This window comes from Ooceraea biroi, chromosome 7 (assembly GCF_003672135.1).
Source record: "Ooceraea biroi isolate clonal line C1 chromosome 7, Obir_v5.4, whole genome shotgun sequence".
Taxonomy (NCBI): Eukaryota; Metazoa; Arthropoda; class Insecta; order Hymenoptera; family Formicidae; genus Ooceraea; species Ooceraea biroi.
Window position 1 is genome coordinate 1168099 of NC_039512.1, and position 18443 is coordinate 1186541.

Genomic DNA, 18443 nt, shown 5'->3' on the forward strand with positions numbered 1-18443 from the left:
GAGGAAGAGGAAGAATCCATTCAGAAATAGGAAAGATCGGCATGAACGCGTACCCGTTAGCAGGGAAGCGTCGCGAACATCAGGCACTTCTATAACTTCTTTTACATCTTTCTTTTTACTCTCAGGGCTCTGGTAAAATGAAACCTCGATTTTCGGTATGGGCAGAGAGTTGCTACGACGACGCGGCATTTGTTGCACTGAGTTTTCCTCGTTGATTTTTCGTAGCCTATATAATGCGTTATAAAAACAATGTATAGGTAAATTGCATTTTAAATTTAATTTAAAATATCAAAATATTAAATAACTAAATTTCCATATCATTATTTATTTATTTAAATAAAAGAGAGTATATTTCTATTAGAATTAATGTATTTTAAAAATTTGACATAATTGTACGCATACGTGACACGGTAGCATTAAAAAAATCTGATTCTTTATAATTTACAAAATATTCTACAAAATAACTAACCGATAGTATAAGAATTGAAGAGCCCAGAAAACACCTTCTTCCTGCCATTGAGGCACAAACAGACACCTCAAAGTAGCTACGTCCAAGAAAGTTGCTGCACGAACGTCCCGATCAACGACAGTAGAACCGGCAGGGTGCTCTGTTGTAGTCGCAGATTGACGTTGGATTGGAAAACTTCGAGTTTTCGAAGTGTGCGCTACCTCTCTATCATGCTTGGGTTTCTCCTCTTTCTCCTTATCCGTACTTATACTGCCAATCAAGAATCCCATTCTCTTTAATGTACTATTATTAAATTATATTTCGTCTAAATATGATACTGATCTGACTACATAAAATATTAAGAAGAATATTCGCTGAATAGTGAAAGTCCTACGGAGATAATTATATTTTTATTTAAGTTTTTATAAATATTGCACACACACAAATAACGCTTAATAGAAAAATTATAATTTTTGAAACTTGGCCAACCCAGATTTTGTAGCTTTCCCGTGGTATTCTTTGCACGTGTCCAGTCCAGAAATCGCCGTGACCTGTTCTATCGTCACCGTAGATCTCGAGGAGCTGGTCGTTCTGCCCATTGCGACGTGAAAGATGCTGGCTTCACCCTGCGGTAGCCACAAAAATATTATTTGCCCCGCGCTCAGTCTCGAAATATTACCTCGTGTAACTCACTGCAAATATGGTGGAAACTTCCTTTACCCCATCAAGCATCCTCTCCGATTCAGTCAGAGATGGTAATCTGAATATTACCTAATGCAATAATGGAAAATATATTGTTTATCGAATAATTTGCGACTGATTCTCGTTACGATCATAAATTTACCACATGCTCGTCTTCCGCGCCGGAGCTCTCTTCAGGAATCGTTTCTGGGAAAACCGTGTCCTTCGGTGACGATATCCAGGTGCTCTGTTGCTAATATTATTAATGCAAAATTATTTAATGTTTTGTGCATTTGTTAATAACATTGATGACGTTTATTTCATTAATCCTGAACTTACATCATCGTCAATTACTCTCGAAGACGGTGGGGCGCTCTGATCCGAAAACGATTGACTGGGTGGACTTTCGACATCTAAACAATTAAAATTTAATTTAATTTTATATAAAGAAAGAAGAAGTAATAATAAGTAAACAAAAAAATATAATACAAAAAGATACGAATGCATTTTTGATTTCATAAAACACATAAGAGACTACAGAGGTTTGTATTATAAATACATGTGTATAAAAACTTTGATTATTATACTCAAATTGAGCTTACTTCCAACGAAAACATCAACATCCGACAACATGTGATGCTTGGCGGATTTGAAAGATTGGCTCCAATAAATACGTGGTTTTGCGCGACAATGAGTCGTGAAGCAAAGTGCATCCGGATGTCGGAATTCGTACATGGCGGACCATATTTTTAGGCCGTTCTCCAATCGTAAATTCGTCTTGAAATCGATGTCTTTTAAATGGTTGCACAGCGGTGCAAACAGGTAGATGAAGAGCTAAGAAAAAAAATTATTAGTTTCAAGGTTTACGTTGCCGTATGAAAAAACGGTTTCAATAATCTTACAGTCATGGTTGGTATCGGAAACAAGTAGTAAAAGGGATTTGGTGGTTCGGCCTCGTTCTCGGCGCATTCTTCAGCTGAATCCAAAAGTATCCAGTGAAGAATGTAAAGTAGAGTCGTCTCCATTGCGCCGAGACTCTGAAAATCTTTCCTAAAAAATCGATGGTAATTTTTGCGTGGAAATTCAAAAGAAAGCAGACTAAAAACTATATATTATTTAATATTATTTACCTATTATGCAGGAGACTGGCTGTACCATGAAGAACATAAGGGAGAGCGGCTTGAATCAGGCGCCAGCGTGGCACATTGCTCAATATCTCGCTCAACGAAGGTGTCAGGTCATTATGAAGATTTTGTACTAGAACCCTTTCAAGGCACTACAGAAAAAGAAGAATATTTTAAAGAATTGCAAACCCTGTGATATTAACAATAATAATTGTGACTTTATCAGAATATCTTAAATTGATATCTTAAAACAGAACTAATTAATAATTATAATAAATTCTTACATATTGTATTAAAATCAAAAAGATGTAAAACTATGTTATATTTACATGTACAATATGTCCATTATTTTATTAACTGTTGACGTAATGGCATGATCGAGTCTCTTGTACTTTTATATAATTTTATAAAAAGTGTTAATTCGTACTAACCGTGCACGCTTCCTTCATTTCCTGTGCGAGCGTTTCGGGTGAAAAACGAATGAAAAATATTAATTTTCGAAATGTGATATGATCGTAAAAAGTAACGAGCAATTCGAAAAGAAGTCTACAGGATAAACGAGAAAAAACTATAAAGTGTTGCAAGAAACTATGAGCAAAACTAACAATAAATAAAACTTAATTTAAAAAAATATACAGTAACGGAAATTATACATATATGATCAATTATGTATAATTTAAAGAGCACATTTTACATAATCTATTAATTCGTTTCTAGCATATCTAAATTCCTCTGGATGGCTGTAAAATAATATATGCCACAGTACAAACATTACTAAAAACAAAATCTTGAATACGAGCGATATTTCTAAAAATTGGTACGCTGTATTTTTGCCTGCACGGCTTTATCATGCACTTCGTTTCTACAAAATGCAAGGATGCATTTGATTAAAACCACAGCAGATATATCGAGCACAAAATGACGAAAGCAGGCTTGCGTGCAAGCTTGCAGATGGGTGTGTTAAACGGGCGAGCCAACTTACATGATGGCCTGGCGCGTGTTGACAGAACTGCAGGTGACATGTGGGGGTGGCCGCGTGGAGAGGACATTTTGTTAGTGCAAGTCAAGCAGCTATTGCATAACGTAGGACTCGCAGGATAAAACAATTAATTTAATGTATTCTCTCATATTTACAAAATGACAAATAAATTTTAAAGTTTTTATAAATAAGAATCAAACATTTTTACAATTTAATAGAATCTGAAAGATATACATAATGTCGGAAAACAAAAATAAATAATGTATCGAATATGCAAATATTGCATTCTTTAATTTTTCAGATAAGTCGCCATAATGTAAAACTGGCGCACTATATTGTAAATAATAATTGACCAAAATTTGGTTATTAATAAAATAGAAAAATAATGTGATACAAATACGTATAATGAGTACACAAGAAATTAATGTAAGAAAAGTAATATACATTATCCATATTTGAATAATTAATACTAAAATGTTGATTTTTCCAATTTTGAATACATAACTATCTTTTTAAAAATGTTCGAAACATTTTTTACATTTATGAAAAATCTTTCTAATTATCGAGTATTATCATTTGTAAAATATCATATATAATATATATTTAAATCCTGAGAGTCTTATTGTCGACTTATTGTCTGCAATTAGCCTTGTAAATGTATATATACATCATGTGTAAATAAGTATATAAAAATTGTGGATTAATACATTTTTGCACGTTTCCCTTGTTGTATTTGAGGTATCGTTCGATACGCGTTGTAATGACGCGCTGCATAATGATTCCAATAAAACATCGTCGTCGAAAACACATCAGTGCCACAAAGTGGAACAAATTTGCATTGATGGACAAATGAAGCAGGAACAAAAAAGCACAATCATCTTAACAAGGACGATCATGAAAGCGGAAACCGGAAGGAAGGACAATTCCTCCCGTTCTAGGATAAAAGCGTATATACTCGCGGTTTAAATTTCCTGTCAATCGAATCGAATGTCCCGGGATCGATAATATTGGATCACGTGGTTATATTAATGTTAACGTGAAGTGATTGTGAGGATTTAATTAAATCGATTGTTTTAATGAAATCTCGCTCGCAATATTGAGTGTACTTTCGTATTTTATAATTACAATTTAAGTATTTCTAATATAGGCGATTTTCTTTACTTTTTCTTTCTCTCATCAGTCTAAGAGATATATAAAATAATTATTGGATCAATTGTTACCGTGCAAGATGCTTCGTGGAGTTTTCCTAGCTTAGCTCGAATAAATGGCCTGAAAGTAATAAAAATAGGTAAAACAACTATCTTTACATATCGCGGCGAATTATCACTTATCACTGTTTTGGAAATAGCGAAAGAATTATTTCATGCAATCAGCTGACCTTATATGCCGCCAAAGGAACATCTGAACCGGAATAGGCAAAGGGTACTCCTGCATCGCTCCTGCGTCCAAGGACCGTCGTTTATCCATGACTGCTGCAGAAATCGCTGAAACGTTTTAAGATCGTATATGACGGAATCAGGTAGCTTAATTAATCAAACGCAGGCCTGACTATTTCGACCGGTAATAACACTGTTGCTACCACGTGGTACGTGACACGTCTCACCTCGCACAACAGATCCTTCCGCCCTCAACTACTACGTCGCGTACACACCCCTCGGCGGATTCAACAGCACTGCATCAGTGGATCAATTTCCTATCAGGAACATTGAAGGTATCACGCTCGCAAACTAGGGTAAAGCAATCTCACGTTCTCCCGCCCGCAAAATTCGCGCACTTTCCCAACTGTTACGGATAAAATGCATCGTCCACTAGGAGAAGACGAGTCATTGCGCGATGTTATTCGGGCAGTTCTGCGCGTCGCATATCGGATGCAGATGCCGGGGAACACCGGGCATGACGTCGCCGAAGAGCAGCGTCGCACGAGAAGAGTATCACGTGTGCCACTCGGCCTAGTAACACACTTCCGTCATGCCCTTTTGCGGGTGCCCTGCGCGACGCGACGCGGGTGTATGCACCCCGGCGTCGGGATAGCGTGTAACTGACGAGACGAGTTCTACGCGCACCCCCGCCGGCATGGATGGTGAATGTGTGCGCGTGCGAGTCTCGGGAAAATCCAATGCGCCGGTCGTTCCATCGATCAGCCCAGGAATCTGCTGCTGGACCACCCTCCACGGGAGGCGACCGCCACCCCTCGCGACGCGCCGCGCGTCGCGTCCCTACCAACCCATTTACCCACCTAGCCCATCCAGCCGCTTTCGCTTGAGCTGCGCCCGATATAACGATGGGCGAGGCCATCTTCCGCAGGAGCAATGACTGGCGAACAATTTATCCCCCTAGTTTCGAACCGAAGGGCGTGTACCGTTCGATTATGATAAACGAACGAATATTTCGTCGTACGCGGTATCGATAATTTATTGCTTGCGGTGGAGCATTAGCGATAGGACGGCCTTCGTGGCATTAAGGCTGAATTGCACTCAGTTGAAATACGTAAATGTAGAAAAAAATATCTTGAACGATGATCAGAAATATTTAGAATTGATACGAAATCGGTACATACTTAGACATGACTGGAATGTAACGAGTTGACTTCTGGTTGGAATTTGACTCTTGCTTGCTTTTGCTGCAACTAGTGACGTCGTTGTGGCCATCCTTATACGTGTCAAGACACTCATCGGTCGGATATAGCTCTTTGCGGAGGAAACTCTCGACATCCTTCAGCGTCATGTCCACTTCGAACACGATTTCCCGTGTACATGTCTTTATTTCGCTCGTCTTCATATTTTCTTCAGGATTCACTGGGCTAATTTCTATAGAGACTTCGATGTTACTGTCCGCATCGCCGGCTCTTTCTCGTTTCGCTTTCTCGCTGATTATTCTACATATATTGCGCCATATTTCTTTTTGCTCAGGGTGAAGGTCTTCGACTAATTCCTGAAAGTTGTCCCATTCCATATTTTTGCTGTTTTCGAGAATTTCGCGATAGATTGATAAAATTTCAGTCGCTGTATATCCATCGTTCTTCTTAACAACGTTTCTTGATGACATATTTTTATAAATAATTTGTCGTGTAATTCTTTTTGTAGAATTATCTACATGTTCGACTCTTCTTAGTGACTTGTCTGGAGGAACAGGAGTAATTATACTTTCGTGAGGGATTTGAATGGAATCCTTGGATTTGTTTAAATCTTGACTGTGTGTGTTTACAGAATTAGCTAGTCTTTTAAATAAATGATTCTTGTCTTTTGATGAATCGAACAATTTCATCGGGATGTAATCATTCGCGCAGGTATTTGTTATCTGATTATTAGAATGAACAAATCTGGCATCTACGAATTTAGAATGGAGCAATTTTTCGCTATTAAAAGCGTCGGTCATTGAACACTTCTCGCAATAAAACGCCAAATCTCTAGTGGAATCCAATAACATTATTTTCTGAATTAAGTGACAAATTTTTCTTTGTGTTTCTGGGGATAATCGAGCAACAATATTCGAATCACGTGCCTGTAGCATCGATGTTTTTGCGTTATCGGAACAAGTATCTCTTGCAATTTCAGCTTTGACATGTCGAGCAATATCGAGGGAGGGTCTTGACGAAACTAATCTACGACCTCGGGGAACATCGTCGTCTATGTCATTTATCTCGTTTCTTGTATCTACAGATTCCATCCATTCGTGTATCAAATTCTCAGCGGACGACGAACTAAAAGTCGCAGTGTCACTTTCTCCTCTCTGCTGTAATCGAGCGCAATCTTCAAGCGAATCCTTTTCCAAGCAATCAGACCAACTATCCATCTTTCTTATCTTCACTGCTGTATTAGAGCGTCGCAAAATGTTTGCATCAAAACGGACATTCTCTTGATTATCCAATCTCGGCATTGGTAGATAACGATATTCATCCAAGACTTCCGGTAAACGTCCCGACTCGTCGAACAACCAGAATCCTGAATTGTGTTGCGGATAATCGTTTCGACTGTACAAGACAGAACTCTGTCCCTTCCTCGCGTTCACCAAACGAACGCAATGTCTGTCTTGCAATTTCAAAAACAGTTCATCCTCTTCCTTGCCTGATGTCACAAATGGACCATGTGCCAAATACTTAACGGTATCGGTAACCGTAGAAATATCGGCGTGTTTCTCGAAAGACTGCTGCGAACATTGCGTTTTCTGCGCGTTTTTAGAATACCAAATTCCCGCTAGCAAACCGTCGATTTGTGATTTGGCTTCGTACGAAATTTTTCTCACGATTTCCTCCTTGTCAGTATCAGCGCAGGCTTTCATCGATATTAAAGATTCATCGTCATTCCGATGATAATTTTTTGTTGCGCCGTTACATTCGTATCTCATTTGCCTTCTCAATGTTTTAATATCCGGAGACCATTCTCTCTTAACGCCATTGTTATTAAAGTAAGATTTATTTTTTATCTTGGCGCTAGCAGCTTCTACGTCGGAAATATCATTAGTTCTATTTAGATTTTCAGTACAGCTCTTCATTACGAAAATGTGTTCTTTAATTGGCAATGATTCTGTTGCGTTCAATTCGTGTTTACATTTAACCCGTCGATCTATTTTACAATCATTAACAAACACTTTCGATTGCGCATTATTTTTTTTATCTGCAGGATTTATTGAAATTTTTGATTTCTCATTATTTTGATTATCATTAACATGATCATACGTGACTGTCATAATCTCAGCATCGCGTCTAATTTTCATTTTACTTTCTTTAATTTCTTCAGAAGCAAGATGCGATGGCAATATGTAACTTATTACCCCGCAACGCTCGCATCTATACAGAGAAGAATCGTTTAAGAGAAGATCTTCTAACGTTTTGTCGCGACACTGCGCTAACAGACATCGCAATATTCTCGATATCTCGTTACAACAACTGTTAGTCAATGACGATACTTTAGGATCTGAATCTGTAATAAAGTCAAGAATTTTGTAAACCGCTCCTAGTTCAATGAAGGGCGCGTGCACTAAATTGTTTGTTTCTCCGCACATTTCAAGGCATGGATTTCCTGTACTTATTTTCTCATCCATTTGATCGTTTAATTCTTTTCCATTTTTGCATAATATAGAAATCGATTTTCTTTCCGAATGATTAGAATGGTGCGAGTCATCACAATTGAATCTTGGATGATCAAGCGATGATGGTATAATTTTCGATCTTTTAGTAGCTTTACAGGCGTCCTCGTTCTCTTTTTCATTTTGAAACGGAAGATACAGATCTCGTTTACTCTCGTATTCGCTTGCGATACTTAAAGTTCTTGTGGAAAATGTTGCTCTACTACTAATAGATGTAGTTTTAAATGATACTGATGGAACTACCGTTACCTCCCATAAGTTATCGTGATCCATGTTAGATGAATATTTATCTGAAGATCTTCTCGATAATGTATTCTTCTTTACGTTAATCTTTAGCAGAAGATCAATCGTTATTTACATATCCCTCGGAATTTCATTTTTAACGAATTATTATCGGAGATATATTATCATAAAAATTTCGTTTGACAGCGATTTTATTACCGGTTATATTTCATGTTCATACGTTACGCTCCAAATAATTTGCAAAGAACAATACATCAATTTACAGTATTTTTATCGTAAAAGCAAATTTGGCTTGGAAAATGTTCTTGTCAAATTATGTATGATTGCAAAACACGTGCAGGTTATAAATCAACTTAGATAAGAAAATACATGACATGTTTACAAGTGTATGTGTGTACAAAATATATCGTTTGAAAGCGCACTCAGTTTTGCGATATTTAGCACAGCAATTTCATCGTGCTTTAAGAAGGTTCAAGTTTTACATTTTTATATAAATATACAATAGATAATATATATCCAAATAAATCAAACATATACTTATATTAATTAATTTTTACATGATTGTGTAATAATTAACATAATAATGATTTCACTTAAATCTCAGAATTTTTATATTTATTTTTCTTTTATTCTCTCTCTTTCTTATTGATAATTTTGGAACAGAAGTTTTCTTACTTAATACATTTAAAAAACAGTATTATATAATTTAATTTTAATTACATAATTATATAATTATTACTAAAATCAAGTGCTTATAATTATTTTTCCTAGCAGACGAAAAAATATTACTATATCATCGGATCATCCTTATAAACAAACAACGATCTCAATGGAAATAGAAATGGGCGAATAATCACATGTGATCGATATCGATATCGATATCGAGCCTATACTCGAAAAAATATAAAAAATGACTGTCTAGCGTCCCGTCACAGACGTATGGAAGAGGTTTCCTTTTGTGAGAATGCCTCAAATCATGGCAGAGGCATTCGCGAGAGGGCTGCTAGACAAGATAATGATAGAAGTTCTGGACGTTATAGATCGCAACGCGCAGAACGGTAAGGTGCAAGCGTCAGCACGTTTCGCAAATGTAACGGCGCGTTGAATAGTGACATTGCTGCACATACATTGATATTGTTCATCGATAAACGCCACGGTTTCCTACGCGATAAGTTATGACTGACATGTACATGCATCACATGCAGATAATTGCGTGCTGATGTACATAATTATCCAGATTGGATGCAAGTAATGCGCAAACTGTTCTTAGAGAAATCATGGGGATACCACGAGGAAACAGGCGATGCCCGATCGGAATACCTATGCGACGAATCACAAGTGCACGAACGTACCCGCACAAATTATAGCAAGGCCGAAGAAATGGAATTGATCGCGAAGATAGTCAACGGCTTGCGCGACATACAGATCGGAGACTCGCGTTACGTACTGCCGCCTTCATTGTTGGAGAAACAGGTAATTGGATCTAGCCGTACGAGAGGAAACCTGTTCCCTGAGACGTTATTCAGACGTGTGCGATTCAGTCAGTAGTGCGCGATTATAGTTATTCAACTCTTACCCAAGCTAGGAAGACGTAAAAGGCTTGAAATTATTATAAAATTTTTAATAGATCAAATAGACCGGCGCAATAGAATTGCTTTTATATTACCTATCGCTATCTCATATCACATATTTTATTTTAAAATAATGATCTATCTTTCTTTAATAAAAGCCTTTCATCATTCTCATGATTACATAAAATTACAAATTGTTACATGTTGTTTATGTTAAAGAGACAAATTTGAGAAATACTACACAATTAATCTATATTCTTCGATAAAAATTGAAATTATAGTCAATTGAGGAAATACATCTATATGTATTTCCTTTTACTGCCAGAGGCAGCTCTGGTAATAAATCGGACAGCCGCGTTCGCGAGATGCTCGCGTGCAAGAGGTATCGCGTGTGCAATACACTCGCGGTTTACTCTAGTGCTGCTAGCGCATTAATTTCACACGTCTTTCCATGCTACAAGAAGGTTTACTCATGCACCTGTCCTCGCTCGAACAGGTGAAGTGCGCCACATGCACCGTTGACACGTCACCTGCAAATCCGGCGACCGATGTGACCGAAGCTCAGCGCACGACTCAGGGTCAAGGCGACATACATCAGATTGTGCACGCAGCGGTCCTCGAGTCGCCAACCGAGCCTACGGAGTTGTCGGAGTTGAACCGGAAAGAGAAAGAAGCCGAGACCAGGGAAGCGACCACCGTGTCCGTCGGCCTGCTGCATCAGCTGATAGAAGAACTAGAGACTAAGGCAGTTCCGACCAGCTCCAAGAACGATGCCCTGTTAGATTCAACCAGCAAGGAACGTTTCTTAGTTTGGGAGGAGAAGGAGGAACAGCTTATCAGGACTATCGAGGGCAATGTTGGCGACACGCAAGAGATCACGACGAAGACTCCTCGAGAGAGTGAGTTTGCGACGAGCCGCTTCCGCATCGTCAAAGTGAATCACGAGGACGAGCTGGAGCCCCGCTCGAGTCAGCACGTGACGTCCGCTTTGGGAGAAGTCGACCTCGAGGAGATTCATATCGAGGAACGCGATTCGAACCCGACATCGTCGTCGAAGCTACCGTGTGACGACGCCACAATGGAGCGAATTCTGCCCGTCGACGCGAAGAAGCGAAAGGCGTTTGGCGATGCAAAGACGAAGACGAGGAAGAAAGGCCTCGGCAGCAGATTGAGGCGGTTTTTCCGCGTCGCTTTCGGCCGCCGGGAAAATTAAAGTGCGAGGAAGGGAATGTTACTTCGCGATCTACGTCGAGCGCAACGATGGCCGAAACAAATCCCCGTTCTCGTACGCGGAGCAGCTTCTCAGTCACGCATTTTTCAGGCGGACAGCATGTCGCTTGTCCGCGAATCCAGCGAGTAAAAATAACCGACCCGACATAGTCACCGGTCGGTATTCGTAACTTCGGCGTCCCTTACGACTTAAGCACGACGCAAATTATTCTGTACATTCCTAAACGGTAATCGCAAGTGTTGTTCCAGCGTGCAAAATCCTGTAAAATACAACATCTGATGATCTCACATTGCATGTCATGTTCTTGCGGCCTAGATAGAATATTGCGATTTAGCGGGGAATTGCTGAGCGATTTCGTAGGGAACAAAACGAAGGGAACAATAGTTGCAGAGTCTGATGTTGCGGACGTCGAAGGCCGAATATTTTTGCCTGACACGTCCACGAGACGCTGCAGATCTGGCAACCCTGACACGACGTCGTCGTCGACGTCGAAACCCCCATTTATCGTAGCCGGAAGAGGCAACTGGTCGACTCATGCCTCTCGAACTGTTTTTGGACCGCGGCGTTGCCATGCCCCGTCATTCGGTCCGGACCAAGCTTCCTCTTGAAGGCCTGGACCACCGAAGAATGATTCTAGTGTGTCCTCCTGATCGCAGCGACATCTGCAGAAATAAAATGAGTAAATTTGGTAACACCCGGTACCACTCCTGGTTCAAACTCCGTTCGGTCAACATCCACTGGCACCCACAGACGATCGACAATGGTAAGTCTGGCATTCCCTTTTCCTTTTTTGGAGTTGAAGATGTCTTCATGATATTTTCTTCGTAAATTCGGACTTTTTATCTTTTCCTGGATAAGTTTTGAATTTTCTTTTTGTTACGTAGCAGTTTCTTTCTCTATTCTGTAACCGCTTTTGACAAAAATAGGTTTAACACTTTGTCATTATGGAATTAAATTATTGTTTTAAATTAATAATAAATTACGTTAGTAATTAATATATTAAAGTTATACATAATTTCACGCAGATTCTCGATATAGCTTCAATATAATGAAGAAGTTCTCTTATATTTCAGGCAGATCTGAGCAGCAGAGATGTCGAAAGTGAGTAGAGCAACCTCCAAATAGTTCTTCAAATAATTCTATTTTCGGCGTGTCCCAAGCAAGCCACATGGAAATAATTAACAAAGGCAAATTTACGTCACTGCCAGTGGAACTATAAGTGACTCCTATTTGTAATTTTTGACTCGTGCGTGTTTCAATCAGAAAAAAGTGAAGAGAGTTTAAATAGAAATTTGAAATCACAATCAGTAGCATATATAAAATCTATATTAAATTATATTTCGTTGCTAATTGTGCTAATACCAAATTAAAGACTGCTAAAATTGCGATACTAATGTTTCAAAGAAGAAGTTTTAATTATAACTATATTTTTCAACTAAATATTTCTAATTTACTTCGTGATTTGGATTATTAATAAGAAAAATTTTTAAAGGTTTCTTAAAAATTTTATTTTCGCACTTTAGCATTTTTTTATTAATATAATTTATTTACGCAAACTATACGAGAAAATTAATATTTATCTCTCACCAACACGAAGAAATTTAGGCATTATTCTTTCTTATATCTAAACTTGATGCTTGTTATCATCGATTTATCTCACATATTAATTAGCAATTGATTGAATTCAGTGAATCGTAACACGCGAATTTCCTTCATTACGTTCTAATTTGCACGTAATTTTTGGCATTACATAACGGCTCATCGGGTAGGAGGATGCCACCGTTCCGTAGCGCGTCAGAAATAGGTTGGTAGGCTGTTCTTATATGGTTCGGCGGGGGTAATCTGACCCACTACTTCCACTAACTTAAATTCTTCAATCGACGGGTTGGTGGGGATTGCCAAAAATAGAACAATATTTTTGAACTAGGTACGCATGACGATACTCCGTGCCTACGACTGGTATTAACCCAGATTTCGCACTTTGCATATTTAAAGGTTGAATCAAGTACTTATATGGTCAAAATATCTACATCGCGATTAAGATTTCTGCTTGATCGTAAAGTGTTTAAATTATAGATAACGTTTGATTATCAACGAATATAAAACATTCATCAGTATAAATGTAGTAATAAATTATACTTTCTGTCAAAAAGAGGCGGAATTCGCCTTCTCCATTTATGATGAGGACGGCACCAATGTCATCGACGCGGTAAACCTTGGCAATGTCCTTCGAGCATTGAACTTGAACCCCACGAATGCCACCATCGAAAAGTTGGGCGGCACGAAAAAGAAGGGCGAGAAGAAATTGAAACTGGACGAGTTCCTGCCCATCTTCAGCCAGTGCAAAAAAGACAAGGAGCAGGGGTGCTACGAGGACTTCCTTGAATGTTTGAAGTTGTATGATAAGCAAGAAAACGGAATGATGCTCGGTGCGGAACTGTCTCACACACTGTTATCACTTGGTATGATTAATTTTTTTAAATTATTTAAAAAAATTAAAATTAGCTTACATTATATCATATCAAACTCTTTTATCTTTTTAATACATTTATATAATAAAATTGTTTCTCTCAAAATAAGAATTATATCTATTTATGTGAAAAATATCTTAAGATAGACCATCTTTATCTTTACAAATAATTGATAAAAACTCTATTTATAAGAAATGCGAACTAATATGATCTAAGTAATCACTTATTATAGGTGAGCGTCTTACTGACGCGGAATGCGACGAAGTGATAAAGGATTGCATGGACGCAGAGGACGAAGATGGTTTCATCCCTTACGCCCGTAAGTATCAGTCCGTTTTGAATCGGAATCGTGAATGCGTTTCCCGTAATAGGACGAAGAGTGTTATACTACCTGTATCCGTGAGTCACATTGACATAAAGCACGTTAGTGTAAAGAAAACCGTTAAAAATCCTCGTTTAGTCTGTCTGTACGTTTCCTAAATTCAGTCTCTTAAAGCTAGATAGTCCCGTCCATATCATAAGTATAATTGAAAGCCCCCTCGATTAGTGATAACCCTCCGGTAATTTTCGGCGACGTGAAGAGATTACCCGGACTCGATTTCTTTCCTTTCCATCAGTTTGACACTTCCACGTTTTTGTATTCCACAGCCTTCTTGAAGAAGATGATGGTGCTGTTGTAAACAGTGAAGGTGTTATCAAGACAATGATCATCCATCGTGAGTACGTCCTGTAGTACGACTCCATGCTTGTTCGTCATCTCTTTGCTTCTTGTTTGCCTATCTCTCTGCCTCTTTGTCTTTTCGTCTGTACTCTGTATCTATTAACACAGTTTGTCTTTCCTCGTCGAGTACATTTCAGAATTTATAGGACGCAGCGTTGCAACTCAACAGGGATGCTGAAATCGATAACCCGCTTCTCGCGCAGAAACGCGAGCGAGCGGTTTGCCCGCGCAGGAGGTCGATGACTTGACGAGATCATCACAGTAAATTATGTGGAATAAAATAAGTGGAAAAACGAAGAAGAAAATAAAATAACACAAGATTATCTACAATAATATTTTAGTATAACGCGTACAAAAATACCAGTATATTTTCACTGATATTCGTCAAGTCTAAGACTTCATGTATTTATTTAAAGCTAGATTTTATTAATAATTTATTAAATCGTGATTATATAAACCGTAGTAGTTTTTGAATTGAAGTAAATAACTGCTTCAGATTAACATCTGAAGCAGTTATTTACTTCAATTCAAAAACTACTACGGTTTATATAATCACGATTTAATAAATTATTAATAAAATCTAGCTTTAAATAAATACATGAAGTCTTAGACTTGACGAATATCAGTGAAAATATACTGGTATTTTTGTACGCGTTATACTACATTTACATATGCAATATATATGCAACATATTTCATACTGATTGTTTTAAATACATCATAATTAAGTTTTCACTTTATTTGAATTTTTGAATTTTGAATTTTTCAAACAATAATTAGTTACATGCACACAAATTACATATCTTGTTTTCTTCAATACATACTATATGTCTTATTGTGAAAACGAAATTCTTTTTTGAATTTGTCTACATTTTGATTATTGCACACAGATTATTAATGCTTATTACATATCTACATGTCTATCGCTTCTATGTGTCTATCGCTTTGCTATCAAGAAGAATCAAGCACAAAACTGAACATTAGCTGCCTACGAAAGCACTAAATTATTCAGCATTTTATGCAGACTAATTTCCAATCTCTGCCTTTAAATACGTCAATGTCTATAAAAATGTGCTTAGTTATTTGTATATCATTTTGCACAAATAAGTGTACTGATGATTGCGTCTTGTTCGCAGCGTTCCTTCGTAGGCTGTGCGAGAGGGCAACAGCGACTGACGACGACTAGAATGATCGCCGTCGATATTCATCCACTAGGCTCCGCGTCAACGAAGGATAAAATCGCTAATATCCACTCATCACATTCACCAAACTTTTCATATCCCTCGTTCGATTCATATCACGCGATCACACGAGGATTCACCTGACAATTTGCACATAAACAACATACAAACACGAACTTGGAGTCAGCATCGTCGAGACAGCATTTCGCTAAGCAACAAAAAGAAGAAGGACGATCCATCGAGTACAAAAAAAGAGAGCAACTTTATTTCATCTCGTACGCATGCCACATCGTTGATTTGATTCGGTCTCATACACTGTTGCACGGCACAACGTCCACGTTAAATTTACATTGAATAAGAATGTGAGATGTCTTAATATAGCAACATTGTACAAAGTCGAATGAAACGGTCGATGTTAATTTACTTCTTACTGTTACTGTAATAAATCGTTTCTCTCAAACTACCGGAGAGGATTACAAATCGCTTATTCTGCGGTATTATTTCGTATATCCCACTAAATATATATTCTGTTTGGCTTTAGTGTACTTTAAATCAAATATCTTTTATGTTAATGAGACAATTTAATTCTTGCTAAAACATATTTACATTTGAATCTCTTAAATATAACAGTTTTAAATTTTAGATATTTTATTTATTTATATTTACATATATTCTACGTGTGTTCTAAAATATTATTACATATATTCTAAATTTATGTAGTGCAACAATTTAGTTAATCACGGAAAGAAAAATATCAAATAGATTTGCTAAACTAGAAAAAAAATTCTTAGCTGTATTAGCTGTATTTTTCTAGTTTAGCAAATTTATGTCCTATATTTTCATTCTGTAATAATATAACAGAATGCGATGGCAAAGAACACTGGATTAACATAGATTCCTTTGAGTATATTCAACATTACTGTCTGACTATTTTTGTCTGACTGACATTTTCTTGCTCTACTTAAGCAATCGCGTGAGAGGCGCCGACAAGAGATTTGTCACCACCAAGAAATCTATTTAAAAACTGGCGTGGTGGTTGGATCACATTTTTCCTGCATTGCACAAAACATATTATTAGTATAATCCTTTTGAAAACTGTCTTATACTTGTGTATCACATTCTATAATAATCCAAAATATTATCAAGAAAAATATTAGAAAAAATGACTTCAACTTTGATGGAGAATTGAACTGAAGTGGGTATAAAATTTTTATACAACTTATAATCATGAAATCTCCAAGCTGAAGAATGAGCAAACTGAACAAAAATTCGTCTAAAATCTAATTAAAAAAAGAATATCAATTTAAAATCGTGAACGTACTGTTGATGCTTCTAAATAATTTCCAGATCAGTTTAGACTCCAAGCGATGCATGGCGGCTAGCTCTTCGGCTTGAGTGAAGCCGCCGACGCAGCATATTACGGTACACACGTCCTCAGCATCCCGAGCGAGCGGGAGAGCTCGATCGATAAATCGCGAGCGCGGCAGGCGCGGATTTTAATCGCGCACGATCTTCCTCGGCGTCGCGCTCGTCATCGTGTGTACCTGCCTGATGATGCAGCCCGTTTGTCGTGGGTGGACCGACACGACGGACGCGTCCGTTCGTTCGTACGCGCTCGGCAGGCTTCGCTTAGACAGCGCGGGCAGGCGTGGGGCCTCGCTCGGTCCCGGCGAAGCCGGCGGCTGCGGCGACGAGCCAGTCGGTTCAAACGCGTCGTGAGCGTCGCGCGTTTCGAATCGTTCAGCGACATCCGTCGCCGCGGCTCGTTTACCTCGTCCACCGCGTATTTATTTACGCGCGCGCGTGCAAACGTGCTCCGATTGCGTTGTCGTTGTCGACGCAGCGCGCGCGCGCGTCCTCCGACCGCAGGAGAGTGCCCGACACGGAGTGCGAAGGATCGCCGAGGAGAGCAAGAAGAGATCGCTCCAGGGATCACCGCCTAGAGACCCTCGGCGAGGATGACCGACGTCCAGGCGAACGTCGGCGGCAGGCTGCAACAGGGTGACCGCGCCGCCGCGCAGCAAACAGGTTGGTCCCGTCGTCGGCGGCGGATTCCTCTGCATCGCTCTCGCGACGTGACGTTTATTTTCGCGACCGGGCAACCTTGAGGCAGGAAATCACGGTGGTACCCCGCGACCGCCCCACGACCGCAGCAGCGCGCGCGTGTCCCCGCCATTTTGCTCGGACGGCGCACGGAGAGATGATCTCGCGGGAAGAGGAAAACAATCGCGCTTTTTCCGTTCCCGGCATTGTCCCCGGCTGATCCTCTCACGCGATCGCACGGACGAACCTGCCTGACGACGAAATGGGACACGCTCGTGATCCGCGGTGCGATATCTCGGGTGCGGTCGCGGAAAACGCGCGCCTACGCCGGGACGACGACGTGGCTCGATTTCAGCCCCTCGCAGGATTACGTGCTCGTGAAAATTGAGATATTGCGCTATTTTGCGGAATTTTTCCTTCGGAAAATAGGTTACCTAAGAAGCGAGTGGAATATAAAATAATGCATCTTCGTCTTCGTGGAACATCCTCATTATATCAGAGTTTTCTAGAAACGTCTGCGCACTTTTCTGCGAGCACTATGTCGCAGCACTACGTTGCTCTATCTCCGCGAAGCATTCCTTGGGAAATAAATTATATTGAACCTCCCCCCCGAATATATAGTTCGCGCGAATTAATCAAGAGAAACTCTCGTCCCACACCTGACAC

The 18443-nt window shown here is 39.1% G+C and overlaps 5 protein-coding genes and 1 long non-coding RNA gene across 16 annotated transcripts in view; 3 read left to right on the forward strand and 3 right to left on the reverse strand.

The window, feature by feature from the left end:
- Positions 1–5300, reverse strand: part of LOC105284377 (protein unc-80 homolog) — a 27183-nt gene extending 21883 nt beyond the window's left edge. For 8 of the 10 annotated variants that reach the window (XM_011347792.3, XM_011347795.3, XM_011347791.3 and 5 more), the window contains exons 1-14: positions 4836–5300; positions 4611–4716; positions 4453–4501; positions 3236–3262; positions 2685–2705; positions 2260–2405; positions 2032–2179; positions 1732–1963; positions 1469–1542; positions 1293–1382; positions 1142–1219; positions 938–1074; positions 470–718; positions 54–226 (exon numbers count right to left, since the gene is read on the reverse strand). In XM_011347792.3, coding sequence (XP_011346094.1) covers positions 54–226; positions 470–718; positions 938–1074; positions 1142–1219; positions 1293–1382; positions 1469–1542; positions 1732–1963; positions 2032–2179; positions 2260–2405; positions 2685–2705; positions 3236–3262; positions 4453–4501; positions 4611–4699 — 1513 coding nt within the window. In that variant the 5' untranslated portion in view covers positions 4700–4716; positions 4836–5300. Of the gene's footprint in view, positions 1–53; positions 227–469; positions 719–937; positions 1075–1127; positions 1221–1292; positions 1383–1468; positions 1543–1731; positions 1964–2031; positions 2180–2259; positions 2406–2684; positions 2706–3235; positions 3263–4452; positions 4502–4610; positions 4717–4835 lie in introns of those variants that run through there. The other 2 variants (XM_011347793.3, XM_011347800.2) reach the window with 2 other exon arrangements.
- A 146-nt stretch (positions 5301–5446) lies between these two features.
- LOC113562243 lies at positions 5447–8590 on the reverse strand. Its single transcript, XM_026971038.1, has one exon. The coding sequence runs from the start codon at positions 8588–8590 to the stop codon at positions 5762–5764; it is 2829 nt and encodes a 942-aa protein (XP_026826839.1). The 3' UTR covers positions 5447–5761.
- Positions 8591–9149: 559 nt separating this feature from the next.
- On the forward strand, positions 9150–11923 carry LOC105284375. Its single transcript, XM_026971318.1, has 3 exons — positions 9150–9618; positions 9831–10033; positions 10628–11923. Exons 1-3 carry the CDS (start codon positions 9525–9527, stop codon positions 11342–11344), a joined length of 1014 nt encoding a protein of 337 aa, XP_026827119.1. The 5' UTR covers positions 9150–9524; the 3' UTR covers positions 11345–11923.
- Positions 11924–12040: 117 nt separating this feature from the next.
- Positions 12041–16218, forward strand: LOC105284373 (myosin light chain alkali). Of its 2 annotated transcripts, none has more exons than XM_011347786.2 (6): positions 12041–12125; positions 12436–12463; positions 13516–13824; positions 14066–14152; positions 14482–14553; positions 15690–16218. In XM_011347786.2, exons 1-5 carry the CDS (start codon positions 12123–12125, stop codon positions 14511–14513), a joined length of 459 nt encoding a protein of 152 aa, XP_011346088.1. In that variant the 5' UTR covers positions 12041–12122; the 3' UTR covers positions 14514–14553; positions 15690–16218. The 2 variants fall into 2 exon arrangements, with proteins under 2 accessions (XP_011346088.1, XP_011346087.1); XM_011347785.2 differs by having other exon boundaries at positions 14482–14549.
- An 81-nt stretch (positions 16219–16299) lies between these two features.
- Positions 16300–17287, reverse strand: LOC105284370. The gene is made up of 2 exons (XR_894868.3): positions 17056–17287; positions 16300–16786 (listed from the first exon to the last, which is right to left on the reverse strand). It is a non-coding gene; the product is annotated as an uncharacterized LOC105284370 (long non-coding RNA).
- A 115-nt stretch (positions 17288–17402) lies between these two features.
- Positions 17403–18443, forward strand: part of LOC105284372 (microtubule-associated protein 4) — a 34761-nt gene continuing 33720 nt past the window's right edge. The window contains exon 1 of the mRNA XM_026971313.1: positions 17403–17762. The gene's annotated coding sequence lies outside the window, so the exon portion shown is untranslated. The remainder of the gene's footprint in view (positions 17763–18443) is intronic.